General features: G+C 34.3%; 13 protein-coding genes across 13 annotated transcripts; 10 read left to right on the forward strand and 3 right to left on the reverse strand.

Annotated features, from left to right (window-relative positions):
• Positions 1 to 146: 146 nt before the first annotated feature.
• Positions 147 to 2,525, forward strand: BX664DRAFT_387945 (P-loop containing nucleoside triphosphate hydrolase protein). Its single transcript, XM_051549423.1, has 4 exons — positions 147 to 483; positions 558 to 2,001; positions 2,120 to 2,227; positions 2,314 to 2,525. The coding sequence occupies exons 1-3, from the start codon at positions 161 to 163 to the stop codon at positions 2,216 to 2,218; spliced, it is 1,866 nt and encodes a 621-aa protein (XP_051397457.1). The 5' UTR covers positions 147 to 160; the 3' UTR covers positions 2,219 to 2,227; positions 2,314 to 2,525.
• Positions 2,526 to 2,569: 44 nt separating this feature from the next.
• Positions 2,570 to 4,915, forward strand: BX664DRAFT_339101 (beta-lactamase superfamily domain-containing protein). The gene is made up of 9 exons (XM_051546564.1): positions 2,570 to 2,860; positions 2,907 to 3,020; positions 3,111 to 3,307; positions 3,434 to 3,480; positions 3,566 to 3,700; positions 3,793 to 3,886; positions 3,953 to 4,028; positions 4,110 to 4,204; positions 4,273 to 4,915. Exons 1-9 carry the CDS (start codon positions 2,630 to 2,632, stop codon positions 4,808 to 4,810), a joined length of 1,527 nt encoding a protein of 508 aa, XP_051397458.1. The 5' UTR covers positions 2,570 to 2,629; the 3' UTR covers positions 4,811 to 4,915.
• Positions 4,916 to 5,665: 750 nt separating this feature from the next.
• On the reverse strand, positions 5,666 to 7,223 carry BX664DRAFT_267842 (uncharacterized protein; the record flags this gene model as incomplete). Its single annotated transcript, XM_051540966.1, has 3 exons — positions 5,666 to 6,309; positions 6,768 to 6,908; positions 6,974 to 7,223. 3 exons carry the CDS (start codon positions 7,221 to 7,223, stop codon positions 5,666 to 5,668), a joined length of 1,035 nt encoding a protein of 344 aa, XP_051397459.1.
• A 998-nt stretch (positions 7,224 to 8,221) lies between these two features.
• On the forward strand, positions 8,222 to 9,675 carry BX664DRAFT_339103 (uncharacterized protein). The gene is made up of 5 exons (XM_051546565.1): positions 8,222 to 8,467; positions 8,545 to 8,624; positions 8,718 to 8,862; positions 8,942 to 9,517; positions 9,622 to 9,675. Exons 1-4 carry the CDS (start codon positions 8,328 to 8,330, stop codon positions 9,486 to 9,488), a joined length of 912 nt encoding a protein of 303 aa, XP_051397460.1. The 5' UTR covers positions 8,222 to 8,327; the 3' UTR covers positions 9,489 to 9,517; positions 9,622 to 9,675.
• On the forward strand, positions 9,607 to 10,385 carry BX664DRAFT_339105 (nucleoside diphosphate kinase). The gene is made up of 4 exons (XM_051546566.1): positions 9,607 to 9,892; positions 9,965 to 10,048; positions 10,134 to 10,210; positions 10,271 to 10,385. Exons 1-4 carry the CDS (start codon positions 9,636 to 9,638, stop codon positions 10,363 to 10,365), a joined length of 513 nt encoding a protein of 170 aa, XP_051397461.1. The 5' UTR covers positions 9,607 to 9,635; the 3' UTR covers positions 10,366 to 10,385.
• A 174-nt stretch (positions 10,386 to 10,559) lies between these two features.
• BX664DRAFT_301248 (GTP-binding protein ypt1) lies at positions 10,560 to 11,577 on the forward strand. The gene is made up of 5 exons (XM_051542378.1): positions 10,560 to 10,650; positions 10,757 to 10,877; positions 10,940 to 10,987; positions 11,052 to 11,279; positions 11,346 to 11,577. The coding sequence occupies exons 1-5, from the start codon at positions 10,637 to 10,639 to the stop codon at positions 11,556 to 11,558; spliced, it is 624 nt and encodes a 207-aa protein (XP_051397462.1). The 5' UTR covers positions 10,560 to 10,636; the 3' UTR covers positions 11,559 to 11,577.
• A 194-nt stretch (positions 11,578 to 11,771) lies between these two features.
• BX664DRAFT_339107 (uncharacterized protein) lies at positions 11,772 to 15,312 on the forward strand. Its single transcript, XM_051546567.1, has 6 exons — positions 11,772 to 11,872; positions 11,944 to 12,006; positions 12,113 to 12,823; positions 12,915 to 13,115; positions 13,213 to 13,371; positions 13,430 to 15,312. The coding sequence occupies exons 1-6, from the start codon at positions 11,824 to 11,826 to the stop codon at positions 15,238 to 15,240; spliced, it is 2,994 nt and encodes a 997-aa protein (XP_051397463.1). The 5' UTR covers positions 11,772 to 11,823; the 3' UTR covers positions 15,241 to 15,312.
• Positions 15,313 to 15,764: 452 nt separating this feature from the next.
• Positions 15,765 to 16,776, reverse strand: BX664DRAFT_387951 (uncharacterized protein; the record flags this gene model as incomplete). The annotated part of the gene is made up of 5 exons (XM_051549424.1): positions 15,765 to 15,947; positions 16,015 to 16,085; positions 16,319 to 16,376; positions 16,490 to 16,512; positions 16,720 to 16,776. 5 exons carry the CDS (start codon positions 16,774 to 16,776, stop codon positions 15,851 to 15,853), a joined length of 306 nt encoding a protein of 101 aa, XP_051397464.1. The 3' UTR covers positions 15,765 to 15,850.
• A 778-nt stretch (positions 16,777 to 17,554) lies between these two features.
• BX664DRAFT_267663 (glycoside hydrolase superfamily) lies at positions 17,555 to 18,809 on the forward strand (the record flags this gene model as incomplete). The annotated part of the gene is made up of 2 exons (XM_051540962.1): positions 17,555 to 18,236; positions 18,328 to 18,809. The coding sequence occupies 2 exons, from the start codon at positions 17,555 to 17,557 to the stop codon at positions 18,807 to 18,809; spliced, it is 1,164 nt and encodes a 387-aa protein (XP_051397465.1).
• Positions 18,810 to 18,846: 37 nt separating this feature from the next.
• On the reverse strand, positions 18,847 to 22,311 carry BX664DRAFT_387952 (ras guanine nucleotide exchange factor domain-containing protein). The gene is made up of 5 exons (XM_051549425.1): positions 21,964 to 22,311; positions 21,830 to 21,905; positions 21,224 to 21,655; positions 19,345 to 20,982; positions 18,847 to 19,278 (listed from the first exon to the last, which is right to left on the reverse strand). The coding sequence occupies exons 1-5, from the start codon at positions 22,033 to 22,035 to the stop codon at positions 18,914 to 18,916; spliced, it is 2,583 nt and encodes an 860-aa protein (XP_051397466.1). The 5' UTR covers positions 22,036 to 22,311; the 3' UTR covers positions 18,847 to 18,913.
• Positions 22,312 to 22,703: 392 nt separating this feature from the next.
• On the forward strand, positions 22,704 to 24,440 carry BX664DRAFT_339114 (acyl CoA binding protein-domain-containing protein). Its single transcript, XM_051546568.1, has 4 exons — positions 22,704 to 22,975; positions 23,052 to 23,136; positions 23,201 to 23,276; positions 23,399 to 24,440. Exons 1-4 carry the CDS (start codon positions 22,737 to 22,739, stop codon positions 24,295 to 24,297), a joined length of 1,299 nt encoding a protein of 432 aa, XP_051397467.1. The 5' UTR covers positions 22,704 to 22,736; the 3' UTR covers positions 24,298 to 24,440.
• A 36-nt stretch (positions 24,441 to 24,476) lies between these two features.
• On the forward strand, positions 24,477 to 25,557 carry BX664DRAFT_361107 (uncharacterized protein). Its single transcript, XM_051548222.1, has 3 exons — positions 24,477 to 24,606; positions 24,678 to 24,819; positions 24,891 to 25,557. Exons 1-3 carry the CDS (start codon positions 24,507 to 24,509, stop codon positions 25,447 to 25,449), a joined length of 801 nt encoding a protein of 266 aa, XP_051397468.1. The 5' UTR covers positions 24,477 to 24,506; the 3' UTR covers positions 25,450 to 25,557.
• Positions 25,558 to 25,629: 72 nt separating this feature from the next.
• BX664DRAFT_339117 (rab domain-containing cell division control protein) lies at positions 25,630 to 27,099 on the forward strand. Its single transcript, XM_051546569.1, has 6 exons — positions 25,630 to 25,758; positions 25,839 to 26,052; positions 26,135 to 26,361; positions 26,460 to 26,550; positions 26,627 to 26,774; positions 26,832 to 27,099. The coding sequence occupies exons 1-6, from the start codon at positions 25,636 to 25,638 to the stop codon at positions 27,055 to 27,057; spliced, it is 1,029 nt and encodes a 342-aa protein (XP_051397469.1). The 5' UTR covers positions 25,630 to 25,635; the 3' UTR covers positions 27,058 to 27,099.
• Positions 27,100 to 27,145: the final 46 nt, after the last annotated feature.

The following is a 27,145-nucleotide window of genomic DNA, read 5'->3' on the forward strand; positions in this document are numbered from 1 at the left end:
ATTCTTTTTTTTTTTTTCCTGTAGTCTATTCACTCACAATTTTTTTTCGGGTATTGAAGCACCGGATAAATCCAAAAATCCCAAATTTCTCATTTTTTTTTCTTTCTCTTTTTCTTTTTCCTTTTTCGATCCATTTTGAGTCGTTTTTTTTTTCTTTTGTATGTTCATTCCTCGATCAGTCAAACGAAAATATTATGACTTGCCATCTAATGATCAACATATCAATAAGAAGAAACTACTGAACATCACCCAATCAACAGATCCTTCATTATTGACTTGCCACAATGACAGTGAGAGTAATATACCAGATCAGCATATAGACAACAACATTGATACCTCCACCTCGACAATATCGGAAGATGACATCAAACAGTTCTCATCACAGCAACGACTAGTTCACCCTGATCAAGATGAACCCATTTGTATTATTTGTGGTAAATATGGCGAATACATTAACGACAACACAGACAACGATGTGTGTAGGTATGTGAAATAAAATAAAAAGGTTGAAGAGAGAAATGCTATTGAACTAAACCTTATTTTTTATATACTCATAGCTTGGAATGTAAAGGAATCGATACAGATCTTTGCCAACCATCTCATGGATCGTTGATACGAAAACAACAACAACAACAACAACAAAATACTGTCATGGTGCAACATTACACAGCGGAAAATGTACATGCTAAATGGACAAATTATCAAGAATCGGATTCTGTTCGCACAATGACTCGTGGACAGAAAGAAGCGATATTCAAAGCACACGACATTACTGTCAAAGGGGATCGTCTACCAAGACCTATTACAAGTTTTGATCAATGTTATAACAGTTTGGGAGATCAACTTTATAGTAATTTGGAAACTAATCTTGGATGGCATATGGCGACAAGTATTCAACGAATGGCGGTACCAGTGGGTTTAGCCGGTCGCGATCTTCATGTCACAGCACCTACTCATTCTGGTAAAACAGGAGCATTTCTGATTCCTTTGATAGTTCATTGTCAATCTCTAAATGTTATACACCGATACAAACGACGCGGCGGACCTTATGCATTAATTGTGGCACCTACTAGAGAACTCTGTCAACAATTGGAAGTGATCACAAAGAAATTGGCAAAAAACATTCGAAACATGCGAACAGGGTTATTGATTGGTGGTCAGCCTTTATCTACTCAACTTTATCGACTTCGAAAGGGTGTTCAAATTGTTATTGGGACACCAGGGCGTATTTTGGATATTGCGATTCATCATCCAGCCATGCTTCGACTTTGGATGATACGTATGGTAGTGTTGGATGAAGCAGATGCTATTTTTGGGTTGGGCTTTGAACATCAAATCAAGGAAATCATGGGAAAACTATCCAACAAGGCAGTTTTGCAGATAAGTTTATTCTCTGCTACTTTTGGTGATGGGGATGATGGATTCAAGACGAAAATGTATGGTTATCTCAAAGATCCGGTGGAAATCAGCATACGACCCACAAATGACGACAATGATGATATCAACGAGGGAAAAAAGGAAGTAATGATGGATAACAACAAGAATATAGCTACTCCATTGGTGCGACAAACAGTACTTTGGGTGGAAAATGATAAAAAAGCCAAACGATTACTATCTATTCTCAATAATCCGAAGTACTTTTTACCACCTATCTTGGTATTTGTAGAAAGTCGATTGGGTGCTGAATTTCTGACAAGAGCAATACAAAAGCGGAATGGATCATTACGGGTGGTAGCTATGCATGCTGACAAGGATCAAAGTGAACGTGCAAGTATAGTAGCAGGGGTGAACAATGAACAAGATTTGGCATGGGATGTGGTGGTGACAACTGATGTTTTGTCACGTGGGATTGATTTGCCGTACGTCCGATTGGTTATCAATTATGACATGGCCTCTACTTTGGAAGATTATATTCACCGAATTGGTCGTGCTGTTATTCGTGGACCTTTACCCAAAGGATCAAGACAACAAAGAGGTTGGGCTATTACTTTTATTAACAAGGTAATATATATATATGTAAAAGAAATAGAGTGTGTGTGTGTGTTTTGGGAATAAAAAAAAAAAAAAAACCTAACAATGAAATTCACATTTTTTTTTCTTTTGTTTGTATCTATATTAGGAACATAATTATTTGCTACCTTCTTTCACTAAAATGCTTAGCGATAAGGCACTTCACCAAGTTACACCATTGCCTTCACAACTAAAGCGATATCTCTGAAACAACAAGGTATCTGATACAATAAGTCAAAATATCCGTCGAAACATGATATTGTTTCTAAACTCTTTTTCGCTTTTTTTTCTTCTTCTTATTAGACATCGATGGTTATATTATTTTATTTTTTTTTGGATGAAACACGTATATGTCTATTCTTGATCGCCATACAACCATGATCATTGTAGAAATCCCTTGATCATCCACGTGAATCCATCGACCAAGTGAACAGGTCGCGCTACTAGGCTGGTGTTGAAACTTGATCCTGATTGGGTGAACGCCAGGTACAAAATTCGAATGCTTTCTCTTCTCCCTTTTTTTTTTTTTTTCCTTATTCCTTTTTCTCTTTCTTTTTTTTTTTTTTTTTTTACCTTCTTTTACTATTATTCCCCCTAGTTTATATATTATATACTCTTTATGACACAATTAACTAATATCAATAAAAGACCCTCTCTTTTAAGTTTTCCTATTCCCTTTGATCATCCTTTTACCATTCCAACATTGATTGCTACCTTGTCAGCTTCTGCTTTACTGTACTATTATCTTCAAGCCACCCATGCTGCTGAACTTGTGGAAGCCTTGAGGAAGAAGGATATTAAGAAACGGAAACAATTGAAACGACCTGAAGATCGCTTTGCTAGTTTGAAGGTAAAGAACATATTTAGTTTACTATGACTGACTTTTATTATTATAGGTTGAAAAACGCTTTGTTAATCCTTTTGAAGAATGGCAAGAAGTTCCCTTTTTAGAAACTGCTTTATTCTGGCTACGTCGATGGAAAGGTAATGGATTACCTAAGGCACAACATGTAAGTTTTAGAAATATAAAATAAAAAGGAATGGAAGAATTGGCATTGAGACCTTCTTCTTTTTTTTTTTTTTTTTGGTTGTTATGGTAGGAACTAGAAGAATTATTACCTGTTCAACTACCTGCCTTGGATACCATATTTGCTAGCCGCATTCGAACTAAATCACTAATTCAACACGAACACACAGACAATGATGAACATTATTGGTCAGACAGTCCTAACATGCCAACTACTACTACTATTCAACAATCGTCTGCTGTTGAACCCGTTACTTTTACATGGTTTGGGTAAATAATAACAAATAAAAATAGATAAACAAACAAACAAAAGATGGGATCAGATAAGAAAAAAGAAACGTTTTCTTTTATATTTCATATAGTCTTTTTAACCTCTTTTTGTTCTTTTATTTGTAGTCAATCAACGTGCCTGATCACAATCGATGGATTGGCCATTTTGACAGGTAAAAATATAAAAAACGCTTTGTTCGTTCGGACTTTTTTTTGACCCTGTTACTCAAAACTTTAGCATCATTTTCATCTTTTTAGATCCTGTTTTCACTCGATGTTCTATCAATGATTATCTTGGTCCAAAACGACTTCGACCTATTCCTTGTAAATTAGAAGATTTCCAAGAAAATTTAGATATTGTTTTGGTATCGCATGATCATTTCGATCACTTGGGTAAAAAAAAAAAAAAAAAAAAAAAGATTGAAGACAAACAGATCACTCTTTACCGATTGTCTCATTATTATTATTATTATTATTATTCATAGATGAAAAGGTTGTTTATCAATTGGGAAACTCTGTGACATGGTATATACCACTTGGACTCCAGGATTGGTTTTTGAAACGGAAAGTTACAAATGTGTAAGTTTTTTTTTTTCTTTTTTTCATTGTTTTCCTGTCCTTATTTGATACTATGGTTTATAATAGAGTGGAATTGGATTGGTGGCAAGAAATTCGACATCATTCTAGACCTGATATCATGATTGCTTGTGTCCCTGCTATGGTAATAGAAAGAAAGAAAGAGAAAAAAAATTCTTTAGAATTATGTCATGATATACTTACTAATACTATTTTTTTTCTATAGCATTGGAGTGGATCAAGGACTCCCTTTGAAAAAAATGGAACTTTATGGTGTAGTTATGCAATTAAAGGACAAAATAATAATGGTGTATTCTTTTGGTAAATTATCATAGATTACGGATGCGATTGTTCATCATACTCAATTCATCTTTTTATTTTATTAATAGTGGAGATACTGGATACTCATCCGAATTATTCAAAGCTATTGGCGACATCTATGCTCCATTCACTCTAGCAGCCATTCCAATTGGTAGTTTCCAACCTGAATCTATGATGCAACATGTACATATGGGTCCAGACGATGCGATTAAAGTACACGAAGATCTGAAAATGCCTCGATTGTCGGTAGGTATTCATTGGGGAACATTCATGATGTCCGACGAGCATTATTTGGAACCACCTAGGGCATTGACACGATTATGGCAAAAACGACAGCAACAAGGTTTACTGAATCTTGAGCGTCATGATGATGATGATGCACAGAGATCTTCTTCAAGACAACCATCTACTCATACAAACATTGATGAAGAATCTACCTCATCTTCTCCAACTTTTGGTGGTAGTGATGTACAATCCATTGGATCTTCATCAAGTTCATCTACCATCTCGTCTTCCATGGCAATGAACACTGACGACAAAACAACTGGATTATATTCAAGTCGATTTATTACTACAGCATTTGGTGAAACCGTGATTATAGATTAATTAGTGATATTGATTTTTTTTTTTTTTGTTGTTGTTATAGTATTTATTTTTAAAAAAATTTGAAATAAAGAGGGACCTATGTATAGGTTGATGATGACTTCTTTATATGGACAGTTTCCTTTTTTGACTCTCTACTTTTTTTATCTCTCTTTTTTTTTCTCTTTGCGACAAGGATGGTGATACAGAGCTGACGACAAAAAAAAAAAAAGGCTACTCATCCATTTTGGAATATGTGGAAAATAAGGTTAGAAAGAAAAGAAAGAGGGAAAATGAGTTTGGTATTTTTTTTTTTTATTACTTTCTAGTTATCATGAATGATTACACTAGTATGACCTTTGATTTTCTAATGATCAGTAGTATAATGATGTCACTTACTATGATGATGTAGAATAATAATAGATAATTTTATTTGAATTCAGTACAAATAATTTGAAATAAGAATGTATTTGCATTAGCGAAGTTTGGTCAAAAAAAAAAAAAAAAGAATGAATATGTGTAACATATCTGCATCTTTCAAATCATTTTTTTTTTTTTTTGAATCTAAACAAATATATATAATAATGATTCCACTGTAGGTTCATATGATTTGATACCTTTATGTAATCTTATTCATTCATACCTATTCAATCATCATCATCATCATCATAGTTCATCAGGATGAACAAAATAAAGAAATGTCAGAGTCATCATATTGATAAATAAGAGTTTTATATAATTTTGAGAAAAAAAAAAGAATTTTTAATCAAGAGGAAATAATAATAAAAAAAAAGGGGGGTCAAAAGTATAGAATACAACTAATACACTACATAAGAAGAGATGACAAAAAGAAGACGATTGAAAAAACACTAACGACATTTAAAGGTAGTTGAGAAGAGTACAGCTGCCACCATCATAGATATCGACCTTGGTAATACGATGTTGCTTATCCAAAGTTTTATAATTCTTTTGCTTGTAAATGTAAAAGTCAATGTGATGACTACCAAAGGACCAGGATTGATCATCAACAAGTAGACAGCCATTGTGTTTCTTACTAGTACCAGGGAGAGACCAACCAACGAGTTGAGGGACATAGATTTTGGTGCCACGCTTGAAATCATTGGCAGCAATGGTAACATAGGGTCGAAGAGGAGAACCACCGGCAGTCAAACCATAAGGATCATCATGCTTGTCAACTTCTTCGAAACACTTGTAATTGGAGCAAGAACATCCACCGAGGTTGACAATCTTGGATCCCAACACACCAGTACCTTCCATCACAAGGGCATCACCATAGTTTTCAGATACTTTGCCAAGGGATTTGCCACTACAGGTCTTGATGGTCACAGATTTGCCTCCAGATTTGTATGAATCGGGCGTGGCAATCCAGTAGTAGGTGAAAGCCGTGTTGCTTTGAAGAAGCTTGCGTTTTTCCTTCTTGCCAGAGGAACTTTTGCTGGTGGAGGGACGCTTGCTGCTAGATTTCTTCTTTTGGCTGCTCTTGTTGGAGGATACTTTGGAGCCTAATTTGGTCACCTTGCCAGAGACATCATTGCCAGCCTTGACACAATATGACTTGCCATCATCCAGATTGTCGCAGGAACCACGGTGCACCTTGGGGTTCAAATCATAGAAAGTGTTGACGCTAATACCATTGGCTTTGGCAAGACTAGCACAAGTGTCAGAAGAGGTCACTAAAAAAAAAATAAATAGGATGAGTTTTCTGAAGGCAGAATAATAATAACAATTGTAATGATGATGGATGATGATGGACGATAGTAATGGATGAAGTATGTTTGTATAATAATGATAATAACGATGATAATCGAAGTGACAATGACGATGAGGAAGATTGTGTCGTGTTATGTCGTGTCGACGATGATGATAATATTTTTTTTTTTTTTTTTTTTTTTGTGATGATTACCCTTGTGAGTTTTGGCACAACCGCTAGCAGTGACGTGGGTGTTACTGGAAGAAGAACCAGATCCAGTGGCAACACAGTACTTCTTTCCATTGTTCAAATTGGTACACTTGTTGTTAACTTGAGGATTCCATGAGTAAAATTGATCCAACTTGATACCGTATTTTTTACTGAGATTGATGCAATTATCGTTTCCACTGACTAGTATTATGATTAGAAGAAATGATTATTAATATAAAAATTAATATTTCTTTTTTTTTTATTACCAGTATGATATTTGGTACATTCAGCACGCTTGATCAATTCAACTGGAGTTTCAGGGATGTCGACATGACCTTCAACAAGTTCAAATTCGGCTTCAGGTTCTTCTTCATCACCAAATGCAGAAAGGTAATAATCAGAATAAGCTTGAGGAGTATAAGCATCAATTTGAGAATCTTCAGCTTGTTGAGCTGAAACAAATTGAGCTGTCGCGAGAACGAAAAGTCCAAGAGAAGATAAAGTAGGCAAACGCATTCAAGTGTAATAATAAAAAAAAAGGAAAGTAAGAGTTTATAAAGAGTGATCAGTTATAAAAAAAAAAAAAGGTGACTGATACTACAAAAGAAAAAATAAAAAAAAAAGATAGAATGAAAGGAAAGGGGGGTTTATGAGCCTTGATAAAAAAAGAATGAAGAAGAAGAAGAAGAAGAAAGGAAAAGGAATACAAGAAAATTTTTATTTGAAAGAAAGTTGATGAGCGGTGATTGAAACACGAAAAGTTACACAAGTTAGATTGCATTGCTTGTTTCTTTGTACCAAGGTGAGTTTTCTTCGATTTCTATTTTACTATTGCCCATTGTAGGTTATTTTTTTATTTCTTTTTTTTTTTTTTTGAATTCATCATCACGTAGATCTATTACATCTTTTAATCTTTTAACATTTATATTTTTCTATTATATTATTTAATTTATAGGATGATGAATGAAAATGGAGTTTTAATATAAAATATTTATTTCTATCTCATTTTCTTTTTATATATATATAATCATAATCATAATAATAATAATAATAATAAAAAAAAAAGGGCTTTGGTAACCCGGGAATTGAATCCTGAGTTCGATGACCGAAATGAATAACTTATCCATGTGTCACTTTGAAAACGAAAGCTCGTGGGATGATGAAAAAAGGGACATTGATGTGAAATCTCTTCATCTTATTGGTAGGAATATATTACTTTTTCTTTCTTTTTTATATTTTCCGTTGTTCCTGAATATGTTGCATATAACAAAATTTAGTGATAAGAAAAAGACAAAAGTAACAATTCAATATTGGTAACACAATTTTTATCCTTTTTTTTTTTTTTTTTTTTTTTTTGAACGTCATAAATATAATACTTCTCCATCAGTACTACAAAGAAGTATTATCATTGATTGCATAAATCAAATGTTTTTTTTTTATTCATCTAAAATGTGAAATTTACCCTTTAAAGTCTAACCTTTTTTTTTTTTTTTTTTCCTACATTAAGTTGTAACCTTTTTTGCAGAAACTCTAAACATTTCCTTCTCTTTTTTAATTACCGCCAATCACGATTTTTTTTTCTCTTTCTCTTTCTTCCTTCTTTTTTTCGCGTCTCTATCAATGTCAAAATTTTTACCTTCTGATAGTTTGTTGGCCTGTCAACCTTTTTTTATTAAAGATATCATAACTGCAGATCAACAATTGAATCAACATCCTCTCTTATTCAAGACAAAAACCAATAAATTCTTTCAAAAAGTCAAGTAGGTTATAATAAATAAAAATAAATCTATTCTATTTAACCTTTTTTTCTTTTTTTTTTTTTTTCTCGAACGCACAGACTCAATGGGGTTGTAGTATCACATAGATATCTTGACTCTACCAAGGTTGGTAGTCAAACTCGTTGCATTCTTTGTTTAGGTAATAAAAACAACAACAATAAAATGATAACCTATTTTGATTTTTTTGGTATAATTTCCTCCTCATATATCATTCCCTTTTTTTTTTAAATAGATGATGGTACCGATGTTATTCAAGTACACCTCTCAAAAAGGCTTTGTAAAAGAGTTGACGCAAAAGACTTGACAGAGGCTGTTTCTTTGACTATTATTGGTGATCCTCAACTATATAATGACACTATTATCATTGTTTGCAAAGGGTAAGTAGAATTGTATATTATTTTTTTCAGGAACGTGCCCATATTTTTTTTTTATTTTTTTCCACACATATTACTATAGTTACCGTATTGAATTGGATCCTTTAGCTGAACTTTGTCACTGGTTAGAAGTTATTAACATCCATCGAAACAGCAATAATACTGATATTAAAAGAAGAAATTCGTCCTGTACGTCCACTCAACTTTATTACTTACAATATGGAGAAGGAAAACGACAAAAACAACGCACAGTATCCAATCTTTTTCTTTCATTATCTTCACAGCCATCACCCATTCGAGGATCTACTGATAGTCTATATCTTTCACCTTCTCAACAGAATGATGTTACTAACAACAACCAGATTGATCGGGACGTATTACAATGGCATTGGTCACCGGATCATATCATTGCTACTTCAACGCCTATCAAGCAAACATTTTCATCGTCACCTAATCGATATATCGCATCGCCACTACATACAACACAGACCGCGTCTAGATTATCATCTGCCTTACAACCACAACAAGATGAAGAGAATGACAGCTTTGGATTTATTGATGACACGGAATTTGATGCCATGGATTTGGATGATTTAGAAAAAAAGGCATTAGAAGGACGGATAGCATGACAATGTCTTTTTTTTTTTTTTTACCAAAGGTAGGTGACAATCGGAGTTGATATGTGATATAGTTTTTGTTGTTATTGACACAATTCCTCATTTTTCTTTTCCTTTTTTTTTTCTTTTCTCTTATTGCAATAAGATAGATTTACAACAATGACTATATCCTTACTTAGAAAATACTCAACTACTACAACAAAGCACCAAACGACACAATTAACCTTAGCCTTGTTGAAACCTGATATTTGTGCTGATAAACTATTGATACCCAAGATCCAACAGGCAATGAAGGATCATCAACTTGACATTGTACAGCATCGCGACGTTCTTTGGACAGAAAAAGAAGCAGGGAAGTTTTATGCTGAACATAAAGGCAAGTTCTTTTATCATCGACTATGTGGCTATATGACAAGGTAAGTCAGAAAAGAGACTAAAAGTTTTATATATAATTAAACTATTCCCCTTTCTCTTTTTTACTGATATAGTGGACCCTTTCAAGCCTATATTTTATCCTCACCAAATGCTATTAAAGAATGGCGAAGTTTGATTGGACCGACTCATCCTGTTAGGTAAGGAAAAAAAAAAAACAGTTTATCATCTTGAAAAAGCTTATGTATTAATATCCTTTTTTTTTTTTTTCCTCGATGAGAATAGAGCAAGGATTTACCAACCTGATACTTTACGAGCATTATATGGATTGACTGATACAAGAAACTCTTTTCATGGCTCAGGTAAGATCATATATAAATTATATATTATTCTTATTAAAGAAATGTTTTTCCTTTTAATAGACTCAGATGACAACGCACGAACAGAAATCCAATTTTTCTTTCCAGACTTTAATATAAATTCCTATTTAGAACATCATCAAAATAGTCATCAATAAACATTCTTCTTTCATCTTTACTTCTTTATAATATATATATATTTGAACAGATTGACCCCAGGATGTGGGTGCCATGTGTCGGTCCGGATATCACGGATAATCACGTTTTTTTTTTCTGTGTCAGTCTCAAAAATAATCTCGCTCGCTTCTTTTTCTTTTCTTTTCCTTTTTCTTTTTTTTTCTATCGTTCTTTTCTTTCTTTTTATTTTTCAACCTTTTTTTTTTTTTTGGTTATCGTTAATTACTAACTTTCTTGTTAGTTTTATACAATATGAATCCTGAGTAGTAAGTAACCTCAAAAGGAAATAACTAAGGTAGAGAGCTCTGGGTATGAACTCTTGTTTATGCTATACTTGGTTGACAATGAATTTCCCTCTTCTTTTTATTTTAGCGATTATCTATTCAAGATGTTACTGATCGGTGACTCTGGTGTTGGAAAGTCTTGTTTGTTACTTCGGTTTGCTGACGATACATATACTGAAAGTTACATTTCAACGATTGGTGTAGACTTTGTATGTTGTTTTACATGACTATTCTTTTGAAAAATATATTAATTTAATTTTTTCATATATAGAAAATACGAACTATCCAATTGGATGGCAAAACGATCAAACTTCAAATTGTAAGTAATATATATATATAAAAGCAAGCAGTGAAGACTGACCAGATTGATGATTTAATGATAGTGGGATACGGCTGGTCAAGAAAGATTTCGTACTATCACATCGTCTTATTATCGAGGGGCACATGGGATTATTGTTGTCTATGATGTCACTGATCAAGAATCATTTAATAATGTCAAATTGTGGTTGAAGGAAATCGATCGTTATGCAGCAGAAGGTGTTAGCAAGTTATTAGTTGGGAACAAAACTGATCTGATGGATCAAAAAGTAGTAGAAACAGAACAAGCCAAGGTAAGGAACAATTATAATATATATATATGATAAATGATCTTTATATATATACATATATATGATTAGGAACTATCGGATTCACTTGATATACCATTACTGGAAACATCAGCAAAAGATTCTATCAACGTGGAACAAGCCTTTTTGACTATGGCTAAACAAATTAAAAATAATATGGGATCACAACATCAAGATCAACAACATACACAACAACGAAAATCATCTATTAGGATAGGTCAAGGTACATCAGTCAATCAAGAAGAAAATAGTAGATGTTGTTAGTTAGTTAGTTAGTTATGATAGTTTTTTTTTTTTTTTTTTTTTTTTTTTTTTTTTTTGATTCAAATAATAAAAATGAAGAAAAGCGGACTCCGCTATTAAAGTTTGACTAGGACCAAATTTCATGTGGGGCAAAATAAAAAAGTTACACATAAAGCTCTTTTTTTCTTTCTTTCTTTCTTTCTTTCTTCTTCACTTTTTTATTTTTATTCTTATTATAATCGTTTTATTTACCCATTCCACTCCTTTTATTTCAAACTATTATATTATGTCAAAGTCGAGCTATAATCAATCAGAAGTGCTGATCGTTGGTGCAGGTAAAACTATTTTCTTTTTTTTATTATTATATCGACACGAGGCATAAGACTAACTTGCATATTATTTCTAGGTGTTACTGGTCTCTTTACAGCTTTATTACTACGACAAACGGGTATGTCTGTTCGTATTATTGGTAAGTCATATATTATATAAAAAGAATGTTTTTCTATGTATATGTGTTTAACTAATCTATTTTTTTTTTCTATTCTTTTGTCTTGTATGAAACACGAAAAAAAAAGATCAAACTCCAAAAAACCATTCAATATCAATGAATTATCAGACTACAAGTTTACCTACACTTTTATCATCTGGTACAAACCAATATTCTGAAAGCAGGTTATTACTACTATCACCAAGAACTTTACAATTATTACAATCAATACAACTATATGACGCGGTTATCGAATATGGCATCAAGCATTGGCAATTACAAGTCCGGTCTAGTGTGTCAATGAACGTGCAGCAATATGACATGAATGCTATTACACCAAAAATATTAAATGAATCATCACTATCTTCACCATTATTACCATTATCCTCCTCTATACCTTCAGATACCATCCAATCTTATAATTTATGGGAGAACAAGACAACAGATTATAATTTTTGTCTTTCCATTGAAAGATCACAACTGTGCAACATTCTCGAAACAGCACTTCTCGACAGATTTGGAACCAAGGTAGATTACAATATCGCTCTAGTGGATATTTATTATGCGGATTGTCTTGGGAAAATGGTATTTATGGAAAATGAATTGGATTCTGATTTTTACTTCAATTCGTCACATCAACAAATGCAACCTATTACAAATGATACTATCAATGGAATGATACCAATTATCTCAGCTCTTAGGTGCCAACGAGAACATCAGGACAGGAACCAACTTTGGCAATCTCAATACTTGGTGGCATCTGATGGCAAATCAAGTCTTGTGCGACAAAAATTAGTAGGTAAAGTTTATTCCCCCATAATGGAAATATTTGTTTTCATTAAATACAAAAGTTTAATTTCCCAATTTTTTTTTTTTTTTAATTCTAATAGGTCATACATCTCAGCAATCAGAGCAAAAACGGACCATACAACGTCAACGGTCAACTACTAGTACACTTTGCAGCAAAACAACCATTGGAAAAGAAAATGACAAGTATTATTATTCTATGGTGATCAAGGCAAAAACGAACTTTCCTGGATTGAAGCCCATTTCCATTGTGATGAAGTCAGAAGGTACACTTATCATTTTAGGTAAAGTTCAAAAATTTTCAACATACTGAATAGTACATCAAATCAAAAGACTGACTTGTTTTATTACATTGTACTACATCTTTATAACTCCGTCTAGCTCACAACAATTACTTCTCAATGATGATTCATCAAGACAATCTCAAAAGAAAGGAAGAGGCGCCGATGACTTTGGGAAATGCTCAAGCTCTTCTCAAACAACTTTTACTTCCTTATACTATTGATATAGAAGATACACTGGAATATTGCTTTGGGAAAGGTAATGTTTCTCAAAATCATCAATTAGGAGAGGACGAATTAACATATGCAATTCTTAGATTCGAGTATTCCGTCCACACCAATGGCACCTGACAAACCTATTATGGACAACCGCGTTTTTTTACTTGGAAATGATTCGCTTCAAATCCCTTCTGGATGGATCTCACCTGACCTTGGATTTGAACAAGCTATTAACCTTTGTTGGAAATTGAATTTATGTGCGCAACATCGAAGTGTACCTCATTTACTGGATACTTACAATGAAGAAGTCATCATCAAGAAGATCAACACATTCAAGGCCGTTGATGTATTGCTACATTTCTTACGAGACTCATCGACTCTTACTGCTAGTGGTGGCGTGGCCAAGTTACTTCAAGATCATCGTCATTGCTTTGTTGGTGGAATGCTTTTAGAAAACAACTTGTTGAATCTCGGTTGTCCTCAAACAAAAAAAGTACAACGTGGATCAGTTGGCACTCTGGCTCCTAATGCAAGACTGAAGCCTTATGATTTGAATCAGCTTTTAACACAACAAACCAACAACTATACAGCAGCAAAACCATCCTCTTTGTTGTCATCATTGGATATCAATACAAACGTCAAGAACAATAACAGACGAACAAAATTGTCTGGAACATCATCAAGTATAGATGGGAACGAAGAAAATCGACACAGCAAACTCAAATTATTACGGGGATTATTTACCTTTTCAAACAACAAGAAGATACAACAACAGCCATCATCTGTAGCCGTTCCCTCGGATCAAGCATCAGTAACAACAGCATCACCATCGCCAGCAAGCGACAAATGGAAAGGCATTCGGGCGAATCATTATCAACTTTGGGATAAATTACAGCTTTCTCAATCCACTTTCTCCGTGTTGGTGCTTTGCGGTTCATTGCTAGACCGTGATTCTTTATTGGCCTTACGAAAACTGAAAAAACATCTTGATCAACCAACTTCTTTTATACGCATGTACGAATATTCACATCACCAATTATATTATCCACAAACTCATTATCAACAACAACAGGAACAACAGCGACAACAACAACAACAACAACAGCAACAACAACAACAGCGACCTATGTTTTCAACGTCTACACCTATTTATCCAACTAAATCAGCAATACCTGATGTTGACAATGGTAGTTCCATACCTCCTCCTCCATCATCATCAGCGTCCATCCATCGCTATCAGTCACCACAACGATCAGAATCTTCATCATCCTTTTACTCGATACAAAGTAATACCAGTAGCAATGGTGACGATACTCTACATCAATATCAACATCATCGTGACAGTCTAAGTGCCAGCTTGAAAAGTCCACAATCCTCCACTTTTACTCGCTTTTCATCCTTCTCCAACTCTGATCGATATTCTATGGCCACCACTATCAGTGATCGTAGCATCAATAGTGCGGATATCCCACCACTTCCACAGGTACCAACATGTTTCCTATCAACAACTAAACCGGATCATTCACAGCAAGAAGACGATCATCGACAACGGACATCACTACCCATGTTTTCTTTTACTTGCTTGACATCTTCCAGTCGGTCAGAATGTACAAAGTTTCTTTCTGAACAAACACCTTACTCTCTTCATCAGTTATTCCCCTTTGGATTGAAAAATGTGTTTTTGGATCATGATCAACAAGCTCATCAACTTTATACCATCAAAACCCGGCAACAACAACAAGTCCCTACTCTGGTGGTCATTCGACCTGATGGCTACATCTGTGCACAGATACCTTTTCATCATGAAAGCCATTTACATGACTTGAATCGCTACTTTGATCAACTTCTATTACCCGTGGTGGATTGGATGTCGGCTGCGTCTCTTGTCGCTGATGATTATTGTCCTTGAACATATGTTTATTTTAGTTTAGATAAACACTCATACCATATATATATATATATATATATTATAATTATTATTGTTGTTATTACTATTATTTTACTATTATTTTTATTACTATTATTATTATTATTATTACTCTTTCTATTCCAATGAATAAATTACTCTTTATTTTATTTTGTATGTATATTCTAGATGACTTTGTGAAGTATCTGCTCTGTTCCTCTAATGGTTTGGTGAATTACCTTTTTTTTTTTTTTTTTTTTTTTTTTTTTTGCCATAACCTATTGGCAAAGTTGGGTAATGATTCTGATCATCGTACTAGAGATGATGTTTTTTTTCCATGACGCAGGCCATTCTGCTAGAGACGATATTGTTCAATGATACTGATCATGCTATTGGATATTCCGTTATCGATGATTACCATAATGACCAAAATAAAATAAAATAAAATAAAAAGTTTGTATTTGTCTTGATAGACATGCTCCTTTTTGTAAATACAAGTACGTCGTATCAGTTGTTTCTTTTATAATGTGATAGTTAATCAAATAAAGTATTTATTTAAGTATACAAGGTCCCTAATTAATGACAAATAAACTAATGATAAACTAACGATGAGCTATATTAATGCCTTCGCCATAGCCTTATGTTGTTCCTGAGACCTTTGATTTTTGCTGCTATACGTTTTGAGATACTTTCGAAGCTGGGACCAAATGCTATAAAATCCTAAAAATAAAAGTGTTATACCCTAGTTACCAATTCATCACGCAAAGTCTATGTTACCTTAAATCCAAACTTTGTCGTTCTTGTACCAAATCATACGTGTACCTATAATCGTCCTTTTCGTGAATCATCTTTATGCCAAATCATTGTCGTGTAATAGTGTCCCTATGTATCCCCCGAGTGAATTCATCCTAGAGTTAATCCGTCCGTGAGTTGGTCCTTCCTTGCGGCAATCCGTCCTAGTTGTGCTAAATCATCTTTTCCTGCGATTCCATCTTTCTACCAAATTCATCCTTATTACCGAACCATTCTTTCTGTTCATCCGTCCTTGTGTCAATGCATTCTTGTACGTTTGTAATCACACCTGTGCTAAATTCACTCTTCTTCGAACTGTCCACTGATCAATAACCCTTGGCAGATATCTATCAATTGAAGAAACATAGTGAGACTTTTCCTAGAGAAACTACAATGACAATTGTCCTTGTTGTTGTTGGTGACGTTCTTCGTGTATTTCGTAAAAGTATCATTGACTTACCTTTTGACAAGTAGATTGAAAAGCTATGGTATCAAAAAAAAAAAAAAAAAAAAGGAAAGAGAAAGGAAGAAAAGAAATAAAAAAATCTGTCCCAATTTTAAGTAAAGTGAGACCCGCTCGGCCAATCAAACCATCGTTATGCGATTTCCTTATACAGTATTTTCTTTTAAAAAATAAAATAAAAGATGATTATCGGATTCTTTTCAGGGGAGAGACTTGGATCATGTTACTCTGTTTCTTGAAGTCCCTAGTAGTATTAAAAAAACAATTGAACCGAGACAAAACATTACGGAAAATTAGTTCATCATGATGATGGGGTTTGCTCGCTGAATAAAACAGGTTTGGTGAACTTATGATCTGCTTTTTTTTTCAATTTCTTTTTGTTTGTTTATCTAAGTGTCAATTGAACGGATAATTGAATTTGTAGATCTTATTATTTTAGGTAAGGTAAAGAATCATACGGATGATGCTATCAATCTAACAAATAAAAAAAAAAAAAAAAACTATTCTAGATCAGATGCCAACATGAATCCTTTCAAAAAGAATTCATCAAAAGTAACTACAACACAACAACAAGAACAATCATCAGTAAAAGAAGAAAAAAATCAGAAAGAATATAGTCAGAACGTACATCACACACAAAAGAATATAGCAGGTAGATCATCATCATGGTGGCATTGTCATCGTGCACGTGTAATTGCTATTGCTATATTGACAATTGTCGTTCTGAGTGCAATTGCCATTGTACCAATCATTGTTGTCCAACAATTAGAGCTCACTCATCATTCATCTCCTCCTGATATGATTGATCCCACAAACAACAATAATCAGACAAACCAACAACCTGATCATCCATCACCTCCTCGTCCTCCTCCTCTAGATCCATACAACGATACTGCTCAAGCCAATCCACATGTACCACCTTTGTATCAAGATTTCCATTACAAGACAACCCCAGTGCGTGGCATCAACTTGGGAGGTTGGCTTGTGTTGGAACCTTTCATCACACCCAGTCTATTTGAACAAGCACCCGACACATCGAAGCCACCACATGAGCGAAAAGACATGGATGATCATGTGGCGGTGGATGAATGGACGTTATGTGAACGATTAGGGCCTACCAAGGCGCGGCAAGTACTTGAGCATCATTATGAAACATTCATCACTGAAGCGGATTTTGCACGAATTCGACAAATGGGGTTCAATCATGTCCGTATTCCCATAGGTCATTGGGCCATCCGACCATCTAGCCAGGAACCGTTTGTACCGCATGTGGCCTGGACTTATCTTTTACGTGGGATTCAATGGGCAAGGAAGTATGGTTTAAGAGTGATGATCGAACTTCATACTGCCCCTGGGTCTCAGAATGGTTGGAATCATTCTGGTCGTAGTGGCGATATTCGATGGTTGAATGGGGATCATGGTCAATATTATGCTGATGAAACTAAACGTGTGGTGATGGACATCGTATCCTTTTTTAATAAAGATCCACCTGAAGTCAAGGATGATAATAAAACCATCCATAGTCATAATGTATGGTCTCATGTTGTACCTGTATTTGGTGTATTGAACGAACCTGCCATGATGATCATTAAAAAAGAACCAGCCAAACAATGGTACAAGGATTCATACTCTGCTATTCGAAACATCACTGGTCATCAAGGTCCTATCTTATCTTATCATGATGGTTTCTTAGGATTGTCACCTTGGAAAGGATTTTTCACCGATTTTGATCGTACTTTTTTAGGTATTTCTAATTACAAAAAAAAAAAAAAAAAAAAAAAAAAAAAGAAGATACTGATCACCTTTTTTTTTTTTTTTTTTTTTTTTAATGGTAGAAACACATATGTATTTGATTTTTGATCCGAATTTGGTTTATATGGAAAGAGAAAAACAAGCAGCATTCCCATGTGATACATGGCGTGAACAACTTGCTGATGCTAGTCAACAAGTGGCACCAGTGATGGTAGGCGAATTTTCCTTTGCAACCAATGATTGTGGTAAATACCTAAATGGGGTTGGATTAGGTACACGATACGAAAATACAATGAATGGGAATGATGATGATAGTAGATGTCCACAATGTAATTGTACTCAAGTAGAAGATTGGCCTTCATGGACCTCTGGTTATAAACATTTTTTAAATACATTTGTCCAACGGCAAATGGATGCCTATGAAGCTGGTGTAGGATGGTTCTTTTGGACATATAAAACTGAACAACATATCAATCCACATTGGGATTATTCTCTCGCTTGGGAAAAAGGTTGGGCACCTAAAGATGTGAATCAACGTGAATTCTCTTGTAAAAAAACACAATAGTATAAAAATCATAATAGTTTATTTATTGACATCACAAAAAAAAAAAAAAAAAAAAATAAAACATAACTATAATGTATATAAAGTTGGAAACAAATGGGAATGATCTAACTTCTTTTCCTGAATGTCACTGGATGTTCCGATGTTGGTAAAGATAGACTTCGAAGATGACCAACCAAAGAGAAGGAGCTATTTTCATTGATTTTATTGTTGTCATTGTTGTCATTGGTATTGTCGTTGTTGGATGTAGGATGTTGTGATATATTTGTAGAGATAGAGGAGGACGATTCGGTTGTAAAGGAATGGGCTGTACGTAACGGATGTTGGAGGTGATGATAACCTTTTGTAAGCGTTGTAGTTGGAGAAATGGGCATCATCATGGATTGTTGCTGTCGTAAACTATTGTTGAAGTTGATACCTTGATGTTCATCCTCTCGTTCCCCATCAGCCATACTATGCCTATTGCCATGTTCTACATTGTCATCATCATCGTCATCATCATCATCATCATCCATGTCATCATCCCAGCTTGTCAAACTGCTTGTTGTAGAGTTCATCCGGGCCAAGGAGCTTGCGTTGCTAAAGATAGAGCTAGAATAACTGCTAACACCTGACGTTCCACTACCACTATGAGCACGACTGCCTGGAGAAGAACCTGATCGTTGCTTGGGAGGTTCACGAAGAATACTTAGTTCATCCACGATTTTTTCATTTACCCATGGTCGCATTAATAGATATTGTGTGATGAGTTGTTGTTCCACTTCCAATTCACGTCTAGGATCATCATCATAATCGTCCGTCAAAGAAGTTGAAGCACCAAAGAGGAGGGCCATATGAGTGGAGCGTTGTCTGACAGTAGCAGAAGTGCGTTGTAAAGCATTGGTGATCAGGGAAGCTGACGGTCGGAAAGAATGTTTTTTGGGTTGACAAGCCTTGATATATGAATTAGGCGGAATACTGGGATAGACAGGTGCTTGTTGGAAACCAGTAAAAGAATTCATAATATCTTGTACACGAACATCATTCTCTGGCTGATTCCCTGGTTTTGTTGCAGCAAATAAATAAGTCATGTCGTGAATGAAGACACCCAAGAAAGGAACGATAGGTTTATCCCATTGATGATGATAGTGTCTTTGACAAGGTTGTTTCTTGGATAAAAGAGTCGATGAAGATGATGATGATTCCAATAAACCCATATGTTCTCGATAACGTCCATAATTGTCTGATTCTGACATGAGAGTGTTGAGTAATTCCAAGCGATTCATCCTTTTTTTTGGTATACAATCCCAAGTTCTTCGTAGACGTTGTACAGGTGGTGTTCCTAATGCAGATACTATGGCTTTCAGAGTTTGGTAATTGTTAAGTAATAGGCATTTGGTAGCGATCTTAATCCAGCGGTTAATCATTTCAGCACGTCGTGATGCTTCTTGTGGCAGTAGGATAGAATGTTCAATGGAGCGAGTGGTGTAGTTAAAGAAATCTGTAGAGGCAACTATCCTTGCATGCGGTGTTCGTGGCGAATGAGTCAAAAAGGCGTCCTTTGGAATATTGCGAAAAATGGCGGATTCGATCAGAGTCAGTTGATATGCTGTAAGATAAGGAGGAAATTGCATCACATTGGGTACTGTTGCTGCTTTCATATAAAGTGTACGTACTTTTGTCAATGTTGCTCGAGTTTCTGCCACAGATGTGTTTCGTTGTAATATTTTTTCGTCCATTTCCTTTTCTAGTTGTGTATTTGATCGTGTCATAGATAAGTTATTGTTCCTAGTTTCTGTGAGTAACACCATGGCTCGTTTCTTTGCTTTACATTCTTGTAAAGAGGCCTCCAAATCAGTTAGTTGATGTTGCAGTAATCGATGTGTTGATAAAAGAGGTGGCATTGGTATCAAAGGTATATAATCACTAGTTGGTGACGATGAAGGACATGGTGTCAGGATATTATCACCCGAGTTGGTTTGAGCAGGTACAAGAATAGAAGCGTCCACAAGAGAATCAGCTAGCACGTCCATAGGGGTCAATTCAAAGTCAGAAGAATGATGATGAGATATATCTAAGGATTTGCGTTGAGTGTCTTCTTTTTTCAGATGAAAGAAAGGTCGAGAGTCAGCAAGAGTATGAGGTCGAAGTATATCAGGATGACTTTGATTCCTTCGCATTGGTGTAGTGATAAAAGCTGCATTATGTTTTGTACAAAAAAAAAAAAAAAAAAAAAAAAGAAAAGGAAGAACATTTAATAAGTCAATAGTTTCTTTTTTTAATGTCATTCCACACAATATATTGAGTATACGTACTAGGATCATTGTCAAATTCCACACTAATATCATCATCGTCATCGTCATCATCATCATCATCATCATCATCATCACATTCATCATCATTGTTATCATTGTTGTCTGACTGTGTTGGATTGTTACTTTCCAGATCTTCCGCAAAACTAACAGAATTGCCTCTTCCGCGATTTTTTCGTACATTTGTTGAAGACGAATTCCAAAGACTCTTTGTTGATAGTTGAGTAGTTGAAGTCATTTCTATTGGTGAATCGATTTTCGTTGATGAAGATATAGAAGGAGCTAAAGGTGGTAGTGTTCTTGGTTTTGGTGGAATAGCAGGTTTTTGTTTGTTGTTGTGAGATGTATCATTTGGAGGACATGGTAAAACTTTAGAGTGGAAAAGTTGATCTTGATTCAAAGGTGATGGAGCGATCGAAGTTTTTGGTATAGGTGGAGGACAATCATAATGCTGTGATGATGGAAGTGAACGCTTGACGACAATATCATCCAAATGAGAGAGACTTGATCGAATCATAGATATAGATACTTCATAAAGATCTGGTGTTGATACTACAGCTATAAATAAATTAAAATAAAATCAATATCTTCATCCCTTTTTTTTTTTTTTTTTTTGTGTGTGTGTGTGTTATGTGTCTAATAACGTTCCTTCATCCCCCCCTTTATTTTTTCTCTCTCTACCCCAAGTTTCGTAAGAAGAAGAAATAAAAATTCAACAAACAAATTACTTACTATGATGAACAAATTTGACACCATGCAATTGTTTTGTAGATAATTCAACCACTGATAAAAAGGAAAGATACGCGTCCTAATGAATAATAATGAAGAAATAAGTTATACTAAGTTAATTGGACTCTATTCATTACCTTGACTCTTCCTTCGTCAAGTAGTTGAGCAGCATGCATGTAGGCATCGTGAGGAGTTTGGATGGAGGTCATTTCAATAGCACATGTATCAAAGAAAAAGTGGGGGTATAAGTAAAAACAACAACAACAACAATAATATATATGTATATATAAGGTGAATATAGAGGTGAATATACAATAAAAAAAAACGGAGCTTTTTGCTTTTTCGTCCACTGAAACTGTTTCAAGAAAGAACAATCAAAAACTGTTCAAGTTGGAATCAGGCAAAAGCGTGATAAGTAAAAAAAAAAAAATGGAGAGGTACCAAGTTAGGAAAAACAACAATAAAGGAGAACTGTAAAAAAAAAAAAAAAAGAATGGAAAGAGAGATAGAAATAAGAAGAGAAGAGAAAAAACAAGGAGACTTTATGTTTCGAATTCCGCTTTCTACCGCTTTTTTTTTTCATGCCACACTATCATTAAGAATATGATTGGATGAAAAAAAGGAAGTTTTATTTACTTTTACTATCATTTTACAAGTGTATATATAATAGAAATTTGTTCCAAGTAATTAATACTATTATACAAAATATTCTTATAAACATGAAATAAAAGTATAATGCATAAACATGAATCAACAAGATAGTATCAAGTTAAGGTCCTCCTTTTTTTTTTTTTTTTTTTTCTTCCTTTGCTGTGACAATAAAATAAACTCCGTTGTGGTCTTTTTTTTTTTAATTTTTATTTTATTTTTTTCCTCTTTTCTTTTCATTTCTTTTGTTCTTTAGTCTTCAATGCAACATCAACGTTTACCTTCTTCTTCTTCTTCTTCGTCTTCTTCTTTTACTATCAAAACACAACTTCAGTTTTCTAGAGCAATAACAATAGTAAGATCTTTGCCTGCTAGTAACATACCTTGGCAACCTTCTGTACATGATAAACTTTGTTTATATGGTTTATACAAACAAGCTTCAGAAGGCGATTGTTATAGACCACGACCCTCCTCTCGTCTTCTTGTCCAACATGCAAAATGGTAATAATAATAGTAAAAAAAAAATAAATACTGAATGAATCTTTATCTCATATTTGAAATAAAAAAAAACTTTAAGGAAAGCGTGGGATCAACTTCGACAATGGAGTACAGTAGAAGCTCAGAAACAATATGTTATGCTACTTATTGACATTCTTTTGGACGTAAGTAAAAAGTAATAATAGTTATATTATAAATATTAACTATTTTTTATTTCTTTTTTACTAGTTTATTGAACGATATCCTCACCATCAAATGACACCGACATTACAGAACGCCATACACTACATTAAATTGGATACTGGTAAGTAAAGGGAAAAAAATATCACACGGAAGGGAAAAAAAATAAATAAATAAATGGCACGTGCGATAATGTTTGTGTAATGATCTATCGTTTTTACCCCAAACTATTTTGTATTTTTATAGACATGATACCCTCAGTAGAAGACAAGAACAGTGAAGGCTTTTTTCATCATATAAAGGAAGATGAACTAACTGAACAACAAGAATACGGTTCACCTGTAGAACCACATTTCAACAATGATCAACCAAATTATAATCCTCCTTATTCCTCCACTAGTACAGCAACTAGTAACTATACATATCCCATGACGCCTGATCATTCTTCTCCCTCTCAACAACAACAGCAAAATATATTACAGCAACAAAAGCAACAGTGGTATGAACGAAATCGACATTATGTACAACAAAAACAACAGTCCATCATCAATTCAGATATACAATCTCAACATCATCGTCATCATCCTATTGACAATGGTTACGATGGATTTTCAGACGTAGATACAATTGATCGCGAAGTGGCTGCTGCGACGTCTGGCCTAGGACTTTTATCTCCAGAACAACATCCATACCATATGATGATGACAAATGAACAAAGTGGAAAACGACAATCGATTAGACAAAGTGATAACAATCAAATATTGAAGGAACAAAAACAACATGGTACAAAAATCGACAGCAAAAAGAAGACTAAATCAAACACATCATCATCAGTATCGCCATCAGAAAAAGCATTGGAATCACTACAAACAGAAGTGGCTGCACTCACGGAACAATTGGATTATCTACGGATAGAATTGGCTGAAAAGAAGAATCAAAAATTACGGTGGTCATGGTTTCGGTTAGGGAAAACGCTTTTAAAACACACGTCGATCAATTTGGTGATTCTCTTATTGGCTTTTATTGTACTCTACAAAAGGAAATCTCCTATTGCCTATGTCATCATTGGCTATGTTGGACCTAGAATACAAGATATTCTTCACTATTTAGTTGAAAGGCTCTTCTTTTGGAAATTAACAGTATAGTAGTAGTTTGTTTTGTAGTTTAGTGCATATTTGTATCATTTGAACAAGAAATAATAATAAAAAAAAAAAGACCTTCCTTGTATTCCATTCACATCATCAGCTTCGGATTTTCAAATTGCTTGGAATTTGTAACAAAAAAAAAAAAAATAACTATTGTCTGGTTCGTCTTTTCTCTCTCACTCCTTTTGCTTTTTTTATATTTTTCATTCATGTCCTTAGCACACCAGTCGACTCAGCAACACATGCTTTTAAAAGATATACGTCCTTTAATGCGCAAGATAGATGTTGAGGTCATTGTACTCCAACAAGGTAAGATAGTCGATAACAATTATTCCACTCAGAAGATCACTCATACTTTTTCTTTATTCTATCAAATATAGAAAGTGAACCTATTATTACTCGTGATCGTGAAGTCATTCACAAATATTTAGTGGCTGATAAATCAGGTGTTATGATATTTAATGCTTGGGGTACCGTAGGCGAACTGATCCGAGGTGGTGATATTCTAAGAATTACAGGAGCGTAAGTGTGGATTGAAAGAATGATATAAGCAATTTGAATACATACTCATTTATTTATTTATTATTTTTTAGAGAAAGCAAATTTAGAGCTGGACAACAGTTTTTGGCAACCACCCGAACAGGAAAAGTGGAAAGATTAGGTCAAGATACATTTCCTTTTGCAGAAGGACCCAACTTTTCAGAAGCAGAACCAGGATCAAATATACCACCATCAAGGCTTGCACGGGCAGCTGTAGCAGGAGAACAACAACAACAACACCAACAGCAACAGTTACAACAACAACAACAACAACAACAACAGCAACAGCATCATCAGCAGCAACAACAGCAGCAACAACAGCAGCAACAACAGCAGCAACAATATAATTACCATCTACAGTCAAGGCAGCAGCAACATCACACACCAACATCATCACCATCATCGTCATTATTACCGCCAAAGCACTTTGGAGGAAGAGGTAGAGGAAGTAGAGGAGGTAGAGGAAGGGGTCATGGCGAAGGACCAACCCATATCAACGTACGGGATCCAAGAAAACGGACTCTAGAACAAGCGACATCATCCATCAACACGAACAACAATAATGAAGCTTCCAATCAACGACGAAAGGTTGCTTACAAAGAATTAGTATAGATTTTAGTTTAGATTCCCCCTCCCCTAATTTTCCCCTCTCTTCGACTTCATACAATCATCATCATTGTAAATAAAGAAATTACTCTGTTTTGAACACCGATTCTCTTATTTGATACCCTATTCTTTGTCCTTTTTTTTTTGTTCTCTTCTTTTCTTTCTTTCTTTCTTTCTTTTTTGCAAGTCATCATGAACTATTCGTTAGATGATATCAGAAGCATTCTTTCAAGAAAACATAAACTTCCTGTAGAAACTGAAAACAGTTTGATGGATCTACGCATCTTTGTTTTATCTCATTCTATTCCTTCCCAGGTATCAAAACGAAAAAAAAAATGCTTTATGTGTGTGTAACCGATGAGTTTTACAGATTGATTTTATTATTATCGTCATAGAAACGGGGATTACTCTGGAAACTATTATTACGGGTAAATGAAATATCTGCGAAATGTTATATATCATTAGTGCATCGAGGACCTAGTTTGATGGATTCAAAAATCAGGAATGATACCTTTCGAACAATGACGACAGATGAAAATTTTTTGGAACAAGTGTCTGAAGATATGCTTATTCGAGTTTTGAATGCTTTTGTATGGATCAGTTCTTCAGGTAAAAAGAATCATCATCATCTATTTCCAACATTTCTTACCTTTTTTTTTTTTTTTTTTTTTTTTTTTTTTTTTTTTGGAAGATGGCAAAGAACTTGATACACCAGAAGAATTACGTTACCGATCAAAATTTATAGGATGGTTTCCTGAAGCTGGATTGACTTATGTTCAAGGTATGAATGTATTGGTTGCACCATTTTTGATGGTGATGCCTGAAATGGAGGCTTTCTATGCCTTTTCAAATTTTATGTGGAGATGGTGTCCTTTATATATTCAACCTAATCTGAAAGGTGTTCATAGTGGTATCAAAGTAAGTAGGAAACAAAAAAAAAAAAAGTAAGATATATATAAAAGGTTCTGATTTTTTATTTTCTCTTTTTATTTTTTTTTTTTTTTTTTTTGACAAAGCTACTTGATATGTGTCTGAAAATGCTAGATCCACAACTATATTATCTTTTACTCAGTAAAGGGTTTACTGCCAATATGTATGCGATACCATGTAAGTCTGAATCATTTGTTGGACCTCAAAACAAAAACTAATCTTTATTATTGTTATTAATTATTCCTTGCTATAGCTGTGATGACATTTTGCGCCTGTACACCACCATCCAAAGAATTGTTATTATTATGGGACGTTATGTTTGCCTTTGGACTCCATTTGAACATTCTTTTTATTATTGCTCAACTAGCCTTGATACGGAAAGATTTAATGGCAAGCTCAAGGTATGTATATATAATGGATATCTTTTTATTCTAAATACATTTATCTATATCAATTAGTCCAATGAAACTACTTCGAAAGCTACCTTCTTTACAAGCCGAGAAAATTATCAAGATCACATTATCATCCATTAAGCAACTTCCACCTGATCTATATGAAAAATTGGTCCGACATGCTTATGATGAATCTGTCGCTGATAGTCTTGGTATCCAATTATCTGCTGGTGTTTCTCAATCTGAAGATTTACATAGATTACCACCTTATTTAGCTGAAGCCCTCCTTTGATTTTGAACAATAAAAAATGCATTTCATTGTCCGCGACGCGTACAACTTTTTACCGCGCCTCGTTCTTTTCTCTTTTTATTTCTTTCTT

The sequence above is a fragment of the Halteromyces radiatus genome (assembly GCF_025201355.1).
Source record: "Halteromyces radiatus strain CBS 162.75 chromosome Unknown BX664scaffold_7, whole genome shotgun sequence".
NCBI classification, from domain to species: domain Eukaryota; kingdom Fungi; phylum Mucoromycota; class Mucoromycetes; order Mucorales; family Cunninghamellaceae; genus Halteromyces; species Halteromyces radiatus.